This window comes from Diabrotica virgifera, chromosome 7, assembly GCF_917563875.1.
Source record: "Diabrotica virgifera virgifera chromosome 7, PGI_DIABVI_V3a".
NCBI classification, from domain to species: domain Eukaryota; kingdom Metazoa; phylum Arthropoda; class Insecta; order Coleoptera; family Chrysomelidae; genus Diabrotica; species Diabrotica virgifera.
Window position 1 is genome coordinate 241,793,137 of NC_065449.1, and position 11,204 is coordinate 241,804,340.

General features: G+C 31.9%; 1 protein-coding gene across 1 annotated transcript in view; it reads right to left on the reverse strand.

The window, feature by feature from the left end:
* The window catches only part of LOC114329077 (armadillo repeat-containing protein 2), a 63,113-nt gene extending 55,489 nt beyond the window's left edge, over nt 1-7,624 (reverse strand). The window contains exon 1 of the mRNA XM_028278092.2: nt 7,371-7,624. Coding sequence (XP_028133893.2) covers nt 7,371-7,509 — 139 coding nt within the window. The 5' untranslated portion in view covers nt 7,510-7,624. The remainder of the gene's footprint in view (nt 1-7,370) is intronic.
* Between the last annotated feature and the right edge of the window lie 3,580 nt (nt 7,625-11,204).

The following is an 11,204-nucleotide window of genomic DNA, read 5'->3' on the forward strand; positions in this document are numbered from 1 at the left end:
GTACATTACAAATATGCAATTTGTTTATAAATTTATTAATTAATAAACAGTCTAATTTGTTTAAACAATTCTTGAAAAAATATTTTTTTTACAAAAATCTATTTTTTGATTAGACATTGATTAGACATTGATTAGACATTGATTAGACAAAGATACAAGAACGCAATTATATCTTCAAAAACCTATCCAGGTGCCGACATAGGATCAGATCACAATCCAGTAGTGACCAAAATTAGGCTCAAAATGAAAATAATAAAACGCAGAACAACAGATGTAAAAATCGATACAAGTAAACTAAGAAACCCACTCATAAAACAACGCCTGACAGATGAAATTAATAACCGTTTAATGAATGTTAAAGAACAAATCCAACAAAATACTGAAACAGAGACAAAATGGTTATTAATAAAGACAGAAATAGATAAATGTCAAAAAGAAATTCTTACACCAACCAGATACAAAAAGAAACAATGGATGACGGAGGAAATCTTAGATTTAATGGAAGAAAGACGTCAGCATAAAAACAAAGATAATCAGATGTACAAAAATGTGGATAAACAAATAAAATCCAAAATTAAACAGGCTAAAGAACACCAGAAAAGACATGATAATTTTAACACACATAAAAAAATTAAGGAATTAACGCAGATCAACAGAAAAAGAAAACCGGGAATACTAAAAGATACAGATGGGAAACTTGTGTTGAGTACTAACGAAAAATTGAAGAGATGGACAGAATACATAAATGAATTGTTCAAAGACAATAGAACAGAGCAGATGGAAGTCGAAGTAGAAGATGATACGGTTTTGAAGATATTAAAAGAAGAAATTAAATCGGCATTAAAAAACAGCAAAAATGGTAAAGCAGTAGGTCCAGACCAAATCCCAGTAGAAAGCTTAAAATGTATAAATGATGAAACCTTAGACATTATCGTAGACTTGTTTAACACAGTGTACAAAACAGGAAACATACCAAAACAATGGTTACTCTCAACCTTTTGTGCTATCCCTAAAAATACAAACGCTAAAGATTGCAGTGAATACAGAACAATATCATTAATAAGTCACATTCTCAAATTATTCTTGAAAATAATACATGGTCGTATAAACAAAAAACTAGAAGAAGGAATAGATGATAGTCAGTTTGGGTTCAGAAACGGACTAGGAACCAGAGAGGCGTTATTTGCTTTTAATGTGTTAGCTCAAAGATGCATGGACATGAATGTGGATGTGCATGTTTGTTACGTTGATTTTGAGAAGGCTTTTGACAAAGTAAGACATGAAAAATTAGTCCAAATTCTAAAGACAAAAAACATAGACAAAAGGGACTTACGAATAATAACAAACCTTTACTGGAATCAAAGAGCACAAATTGTAATAGATAACGAACCCAGTCCAGAAATTGAAATCAGGAGAGGAGTTCGGCAGGGATGTATTATGTCTCCATTACTCTTTAATGCATATAGTGAAGCCATTTTTGAAGAAGCATTGCTATCTCAAAGTGAAGGAATAATAATTAACGGAAGATCTATTAACAACATAAGATATGCAGATGACACCGTGATTATAGCAAGCTCTGCTGAACAACTCCAACTACTACTGAACAAAACAAACAATTTCTGTAAAGAATATGGACTAAAAATGAATATAAAAAAGACCAAATACATGATAATAACTCAGAAAACAAACATACAAACAAGCATACATTTGGGAAATGTACCGATAGAAAGGGTTGATAAATACAAATACCTAGGAACCTGGATTTCAGAGAAAAATGATCAAACAACAGAAATAAGGACCAGGATAGAAATAGCAAGAAATGCGTTTGTAAAAATGAAAACAGTTCTCTGCAACAAAGACCTTAGCTTAGAACTGAGAGCAAGAGCTTTGAGATGCTACGTGTTCTCGATACTACAATATGGACTTGAAAGCTGGACATTAAAGCAAGAACATATAAATAAGCTACAGTCATTTGAAATGTGGTGTTACAGAAGAATGCTTAGAATAGCATGGACACAGAGGAAAACGAACACGGAAGTACTGCGAGAAATGGGTAAAGAATGCGAAATAATAAACACAATAAAAATAAGAAAGTTACAATATCTGGGACACGTAATGAGGGGACCGCGATATGAAATGCTAAGACTGATAATACAGGGAAAGATAAGAGGCGGAAGGAGTATAGGAAGAAGGAGAGTGTCATGGTTAAAGAATTTAAGGGACTGGTTTAGATGCAGTTCTATAGAACTCTTTAGAGCAGCGGTGGATAGAGTAAAGATAGTGATGATGATATCCAACCTCCGATTAGGAGACGGCACTTGAAGAAGAAGAAGATTTTTTTAATCATAGTATAATTAATGATCACAGAAAAAGTTAAAATACACTTTAATAAATAAATGATTTTTATTAGATAATAATTTATTTAAGATAATTTATTTATTAAAATATACCTTAACTTTTTCTATGATTAATAGGGATAGTATGATTAAAATCATGGATTTTTGGGAAAAAATTATTTTTTCAAAAATTGTTTAAACAAATTAGACTGTTTATTAATTAATAAATGTCTAGACAAATTACATATTTGTAATGTACAAAGAAATTACATACAATTTAAAAAAAGAACGATCAAAATATATTCAGTAGATCCCGAGATATAGAAAATGATAGTAGTTTTAGTTGCTTTTTTTAGTTTTTGAACTCGTGCATTTGTCGGCTCCCAGCTCCCCCTTCACTTACCACGACTAGTCACCAATTAAACTACATTTTTAAAAATTCGTGTAAAATACCAGCTTTTCTAATATGTTAAATGACTTTTTCTACAGACAATATTTTTAGTTATTCTAAATGTTTTTAAACTACAAAATTTCACAAATTTGGCATTAGGATTTTTGACTATATTAGATAATCTTTTTATCCTTTTTTAAGTACATTTTGATAGTATCAGTTTTCTACTTTCATTTGGCATACTCAGAATTGCCCTATCTTCATTATTTTCTGTCTTATGTTATTGCAAAATAAAGGTCTCTGGGATAAACAATTAGAATAACTATTAAACTAATTAATGGATCGGTCTCAAATTTTGAGGGTTTGTTAAGTACCCCAATACCCAACTTTAAAAGGTAGTTTTAGTAAAAGATATTAACAAATAACGATTTTAACTTATTTTGCTGTTTGCGTAGCAACAAATTAACTTTTTTACTTTCAAAAATCGGTATTTTGAAGGTATTTTAATGTTCTAAAAAATTAAATTTTGTAATTTTATGTCAACTATTTAGCTTTTGAATGGGGTGCAAAAAATCGAAAAAGTCGCGATTTTTGCACTAAATTGTTAATAATTAAAAAACGGACGCGAACTCTAGGCAGGAAACAGGTAGGTTTTCTGTTTTCTTCCTATAGGTCTACAATAACTAACAAAGTAGTCAGCTACCTGGATCTTTGAGTGTCCCGAACACGGTCTAATTCTAGCTTATTACCCTGGTCTATATCAAGAGGAAGACCACAGATGAGATGGGCAGCTGATATAAAAAGAATAGCCGGAAAAAATTGTAAGTGTGTCAAGCAAAAATACAGCATAGTTACTGATGCAACAGGGCATAGAATCTAAAAAGGAGAGGAGGAATATAATCAACTACGTAAAGAAAAAAATTCACCGAAGAAAGAAGAGGGAAAATATGAACGAAGAACATCAAGAACTACAAGAAATAAGTAAGCCAACAGACACAAGAAAGTTTTACCAAAACTTATCAAACGCAGGAAAGAATTCAAACCGAGAACAGCGATGTGTATAGATAAGGATCAAATAACATCGGAGCTACTGAAAAAAGGCAGAGACGCATTACTAAAAACAATGCATTAGCTAATACAGTATTGCCCAAAATAAACAGTACTGAAACTGAAACACAGTTGTCTCTTTGTGCGCGCTGTCATATTCAAATTAACTAGTATAGACCTGTCAAATATTCCTTAAACAATTAATTCTTTTTCTTCTTCTTCTTTTGCCCTTTAATTCGTCCAATTCTGAACATAGGCTTCCCCCAGTTTCCTCCATTCGCTTCTGTTTAGTGCTTTCTGTTTCCAGTGCGTTCCTCCTATCTTTTTAATGTCGTCTCCCCATCTCATCTGGGGTCGTCCTCTTGCTCTCTTTCCTGTCCATGGTCTCCATTGTTGTATCGTGCTATTCCACCTATTGTCCGTTTGTCTAGCGTTATGACCTGCGAAGCTCCATTTTAGCCTGATTATATGTTGGCCTGCGTCTTTGACTTTTGTTCTATTTCTGACCCAGTTGTTTTGCTTTTTGTCTGTCAATTTTACTCCTAACATTGCTCTCTCCATGGCTCTTTGTGTCTTTATTATTTTATCCATGTTTGCCTTGGTCAAGGTCCATGTTTGGCATGCGTATGTGAGAATTGGGAGTATGCACTGGTCAAACACTCTTGTTTTTAAGTATTGTTGTATTTTTTTATTCTTTAGGACCCATTTTAATTTTCCAAATCCTGCCCAGGCTAATCTGACCCTTCTTTTTACCTCCGCTGTTTGGTTTTCCTTATTTATTTTTATAATCTGTCCCAAATATATATAATCATTAACCGCTTCTATTATGGTGTCGTTTAGTATTACGTTTCTATTGTCTTGTGTGTTTGTCATTGTTTTTGTTTTGATTAAATTCATTTTTAGACCTATTTGTTCGGATTCATTTGCTAGTTCGTAGTTGAAGAACTACAAACCATGCTAACCGAACTAGCAAACTAGCAAACAATTAATTATTAAGGCCTAATTGTTAAAAATGGTGTTAAGTACAGAGGAGAAAGTGTTTCTTGTGGAGCATTATTTTCGCTCATACGGAATCGGCCGACGTAATAGTCCAAGTCTGCAATACGTGTATGATCAATTCACACAACGCAACGGTTTAATAAACGTTCTCCAAGTAATGCTGTACTTTTCAACAACCTTCAAAATTACAGTTTACTTAGAGAACGTTTATTAAACCGTTGTGTGAATTGATCACCCACGTATTGCAGACTTGCACTATTACGTCGACCGATTCCGTATGAGCGAAAATAATGCTCCACAAGAAACACTTTCTCCTCTGTACTTAACACCATTTTTAACAATTAGGCCTTAATAATTAATTGTTTAAGGATTATTTGACACGTCTATACTAGTTAATTTGAATATGACAGCATGCACAAAGAGACAACTGTGTTTCAGTTTCAGTACTGTTTATTTTGGGCAATACTGTACCACAGGTATGGTTTAATAAAGCAGTTATCAGTGGAATGGAATAGCAGTATTATTGAACCATTACATAAAGAAGGAGACCAGTTGGAAAGTAGAAACTACCGTGGAATCACACTGTTAAACACAGCATACAAAGTAATGTCCAACGTAATTTATGAAAACCTATTATAATAACACTAGTCAACAAAAAAACAAACAAAAATTGCGACTGATGTTAAAATGGCTGTACCGGGGAGTTTAAAATGTCCTGAATGCGAATTCAAACACTAAAATTTTCCAACACGTATAGATTTTGAATTATCTTCTTCTTAAAGTACCGTGCATTTCTGCGTAGGAGTCCACGTATACATTGTCTTGTCAGGTGAAATGTTAGATGTTGAGTTATAGAATGCATCAAATATTGCTGTTTATTATCGAAATTATTTATACTATATACACATAAGTTTATAACTAGAAACAAAAACCATAATAAGTCTTTTGTACACAATTTTCTGCCTATCCAAATTTTCCCATAACACTATGTGGATTAATACAAACAAACATTTTATCCTGCATAGTAAAAAACTAGTATAGCTCCTGGTTACGGTTCCTAAATATTGTAAGTTTTACTGGGTAGTAAATGCCATTTAAAAAAAAATCCATTATTGTAATGTAGAACCTAGAGTTAAGCATGTCCTTTGGGCAAGTGAAGGTCTCGAACTAAATCATGTAATTAGGCTTGTTGGATGCAATAAGGTGCTTTTTCGTCGCTTTCGGGAAAATAAGAATCATTCTTTTCTGATACATCATCTCATCGGGTTTACTTTTATCGCCATACATTTCCAAATCTTCTTCCCAATTTGCCGGGGGTCCTGGAACTGGTAAATCTTCTCCATACAAAACCGGTTTTATTGCTGAGATAATATCTGGATATTCAATTTTATGCTTGCCTTTCCTTGGAAACCTAGACACTTTTGTCATGCAGAAGTAACAGTCTTTAAAACAGTTTAGAACTAATAAGTTTAAATGGGTAGGTTTACTGATTAAGGATTACCTTTGGTTTATTCTTTATTTAAATATTCATGTGTTATTCGTAGACATCAGATATCCCAGTGTTTTCAAATTATGCACATTTTTAAGAAAAACGTTAATTTGATAACATCACTCACCGATATATTACAAATGACTGTTTTAAAAAAAATTTAGTAAAATACTCATAACTCAAAAATCGTAACTCATTTTTTTTTAAAAACCATAACTCAAAAATCTTACGTGTTAGGAACTTTTTATCACCATATTCATATCCAGAGAGCAAGAATTAACAAAAAACAGCTTTTTGCATTCCAGTCGCAAATTGGTTGTAAACTAGTGTAATAGAGACCACGCATAACATTTTAGTGTTCTCAATCTTATTATGACTGACAATAAGAAATAGAAATCTTATAGAAACCTAGACACTCGAAAAGTGAGGAAAGATTATTAGCCACCCTTGAAAGAAAAATCTTGCGACACATATACAAAAGCACAAAAGAAAATGGAATTTGCTGAAGAAGATACAACTTCGAACTATACAAAATATCAGTGCCAGTAGGAAAGGAACAACGGGGAAGACCAAAGCTGAGATACATAGAACAAACAGAAAATGCTTCAACAACTTTAAAAATAACAAACTGGAGAAGAATATATGGAATATATGGAAAAATAACAATAATGGAGAAGAATCTTGGAAGAGACCTTGGTCAAGTTAAAAAGGGTTGTCGAGCCGAGGATAATGGTGATGGTGGTGATGGTGATGATCATTGAAGTAGTTAACAATGTACCTCAAATAAAATAGTTTATCAATTATCTCTTTCTTGGGTTTTCGTATGTTTCACTCCTTATTAACACAAGATATCTTTAATAATTTGAACTTTGGTTGTGTTGGATTGATTTCCTTCTGAAATGTTCACATAAACCTAGTATGTAAGTTTTTCTTCAAATCTACTATTAACGTATCTAATGTTTTAATAACGACAGTAATATTGATAAATGCTTTGAAGTAATTAACTTAACGCTTAACTATGGTGTAAAAGTGTAAATACTACAGAATAAAATGAATCAGACTCTTTTGAGTTCAATAAAGCATAGCATAAAAATATACGATCAATTACCTCTTATAGCGACTCTTGCTTCATTGATGATCTCAGCGCTGGTCTTCCTTTGGGGAGGTTCGTAGAACGCCGGAGATACCTTGCTGATCCCCTGCAGCTTCATAATCTCACCACCATTTGACCCATTTGACCACTCCATAATTTCAGTTCCACTCAACAGAATCGACCATTCTGAAAAATTCACTAAACGGTTTTTCCCAGAATGAAATTGCGTTCTAAATAAATTAGCTATGGATCGAGAAATGTGCTCGCCCCGTGGAAAACAAGCGTCTACTGGTGAAATGTGGACAACAATAAAAATATTGATTATTTTGGGGAGAGCGCCTGGTGAACATGCAAGTACGATCGATAGTTGTGAATGTAGGGAAAGCCATTTATTGCGTTTTTACTGATAAAAGGGAGTCAATGACATTTATTTCTGGACAAGTTTGCTCAATATTTATCAATTACATCTTGATACACTAGTAAAGAACACTATTCTTCAACTTGAAAAAACAATCAATCTTACTATATTCGCACTACTTTCGTTATAGTTATATTCTGCTTTGTAGTGGATTTTTTAATTATTTTATATGCAATCGATAGAACAAAATATTTATTCTGTTGTCATCTCTGGACTAGAATTCAATATTCTCTATTTAGTCCAGAGAAATAAGGTTTTTCTCGTGACACATCCCCCTCCAGGCCGAAACCAAATTTTTTGAGTAGTATGGACATCTATATTATTAACCTATATGTTTCCTGCAGCCGATTTTGATGATATACATAGTTATAAACAAATGAAGATCGAAAAACGGTAAATTATCGCTTTTTTCGTCTATTACCAAAAAGTTAAGCACTTTAAACAAATTTGAGAGTAAGAAACTCATAAATTGTATAAAAAACTTCAATATGGCATTCGCTAAATATGTCCAACCTTATTGGTTGCTTAGAAAATTGCAAAATAAATCATAAATATTGAGTTTTTATAAATATTCGTAACTTAGATAAAAATTAACTTAGAATCTTCTTATAACGCGGAATGCCGAGACTTCTTGTACTTAAATTATATTTTAAATTTCAAAGCAATTGGTCAATTAGTTTAAAAGTTATTTAATTTATTTTTCCCAAATTCATTTTTTTTTGCAACACTATAAGTCAGAAAATTATGAGGTTACAATAATACTTCGGACAGTTTATGAAAGAAGAACATTTATACTATTACCTTAATTAAAAATAAATGACAAAAAATAATTTTAAACAGTGTAAAATTATTTTGCAAAAACATGTCCATTTTTTGCTTACTTATAAACAATTAGAATAACTTTTTAACCGTTACCCGTAGAAAAATTATTTTTTCATATTTAGAAAGACTGAATTTTTATACACATTTAGAAAGAAAAACAACTGTTCTAGGACATTTAGGGACAAAGTTAGCCCCCCCATTTTTTTAATTCACATGTTTTTGCAAAATTATTTTGCAATATCTATAATTATTTTTTGTCATTTTTTTTAAATTAAATTAATACTGTAAATTTTCTTCTTTCATAAACTATCCAAAATATTACTGTAACTTCATCATTTTCTGACTTACAGTGTTGCAAAAAAAATTAATTTTGGATAAACAAATTAAATAACTTTTAAACTATTTGACCAATTGCTTTGGAATTTAGGGTGTAATTTAAGCACCATAAGTCTCAGCATTCCGTGTAATAAGAAGGTTCTAAGTTAATTTTTACATAAGTTATGAATATTTAAAAAAACTCAAAATTTATGATTTATTTGGCAATTTTCTAAGTAACCAATAAGGATAGACATATTCAGCGAACGCCATATTGAATTTTTTTATACGGTTTATGAGTTTATTACTCTCAAATTTGTTTAAAATGCCCAATTTTTTAGTAAGAGACGAAAAAAGCGAAAATTTACCGTTTTTTGATCTTCATTTGTTTATAACTATGTATATCATCAAAATCGGCTGCAGGAAACATATAGGTTATTAATATAGATGACCATATTACTCGAAAAATTTGGTTTCAGCCTGGAGGGGGATGTGTCACCAACACGATATTTTTTTTCCTTATTTCTCTGAACTAATTTCATCTTTTGTGAGTGGTTGTATCGATCCAAAAAACTTTAAAATTTTTTTTTACTTACTTAGTCCTAAGCCTTTCTACCTTTAGGTGTAAGGCTTGTGGAGTTGAGTTTTGCATTGTTGTCTCCATGCTTTCCAATCTTGTGTTAGATTTCTTGCACTTTCCAATGTCAATCCTTTCTTCTGAACTTCTTTTCTGATCTACCCACATATATCTTGGTCTTCCTTTTTTGTTTTCCCCTGCACTCTCGTTTTGTTAGTCTCTCGTTCGACATTCTACACACGTGCCCGAACCTTCTAAGTTGTCCCTCTACTATTTTTTCATTGATTGGTTCTAGTTTTAGGTTTTGTCTGATTGTTTCGCTTCGTATTTTGTCTGTCTTCTTTCTGTTTGCTATTTTCCTCAGGCACCTCATTTCCATAGCATTGACTCTGGATTTTTGTCTCCCCAGTGTCCATGTCTCGCTGCTACACATAATTATTGGCCTAACTACTGATCTAATGACTGCCGTTTTTACCTTCTCGGGTATCTTTTTCCCCAAAAATGTTGTTTTCATAGTGTTAAATAAGCTTCTTGTTCATCCCATTCTCTCGTTTATTTCCAGGTCTTATTTACCATTTGATTCAATTGTTACTCCTAGGTATTTAAAATATTCCACTTGCTCTAGTTGTTTCCCGTCTAATTCTATTGCATGTGTTTTCCTCGTATTTTAAATTATCATTGTTTTTGTTTTCTCCGTATTTATTTTTAAATTTATGATTGATAGGATTGATCTAGATCTAGGATTTCAAGATTGCTCTGTAAGTTTCCTCTGTTTTCTGCTAGCAATACCATGTCGTCTGCAAATAGTAGTTCCGATAGTTGAGTGTTTCATTTACCAGTATCCTAATGTTAGTTTTCTCATTCTTCTCTTGGCTTTCTTTATTGCTTCATCCAGTACCAACGAGAATAGCAACCTTAATTAAACCAAAAAACTTTTAATTCCATTGTTGGAATGTCCAATAGTTAAAAGACAAAGTAGGCAATTTCTAGAAACAAGTTCTAAAAAAAGTAATATGGTATTATTGGCTAAGATTTAGCTAATTAATGAGGGAATGCTCTACGGCCTACGGTACAGGGGGCAAATCAAATTATATTACCGCCTATATGATCGATTTATTCAATCGTTGAGTAGTTTATTTGGTAAAAAAGAAAAGGAAAAAAGTGAAAATAAATCAATTCCATAAACGATATACGTTTAATAGCTTTTCCTTTCCATGGAACTAAAAGCCATAAAAACTTATCAGTTTATATATATCAAAAGAATAATTAAATAGAACTCGCATTTGTCTAGCATTCCAATAATTATCTCGGATTTGTGGGTTAATGTTGCATTAATTGTTTTACAAAATGCAGAGGAATAAAAAATGTATTTATATCAATGAATAGTATACATACAATATGTGCCACTGGGTAAAATTTTTTTATAATATTAAGGGGGTAGGCGCAAAATCTTGGTCCAATGCTATTTAAATGCATTTTTTTTTTCGAGAAAACTAATAAGTATTTTTGAAAAATTTAAACGCAGAATGAAAGATTACATTATTAGTGAGGACGGAAAGTCCCTGAAAACTTCTAAAATGCTTATTTTAATGAGTTACAGGTGTGAAAAAAAAAAGAGAAAATTTAGTGTGATTTTTAATTTCAAATATTTCATCCAAAAGAAACTTTTTGTTTATTCTAAGGGACTTTCTGTCCTCGGTAATAATGTAATCTTTTA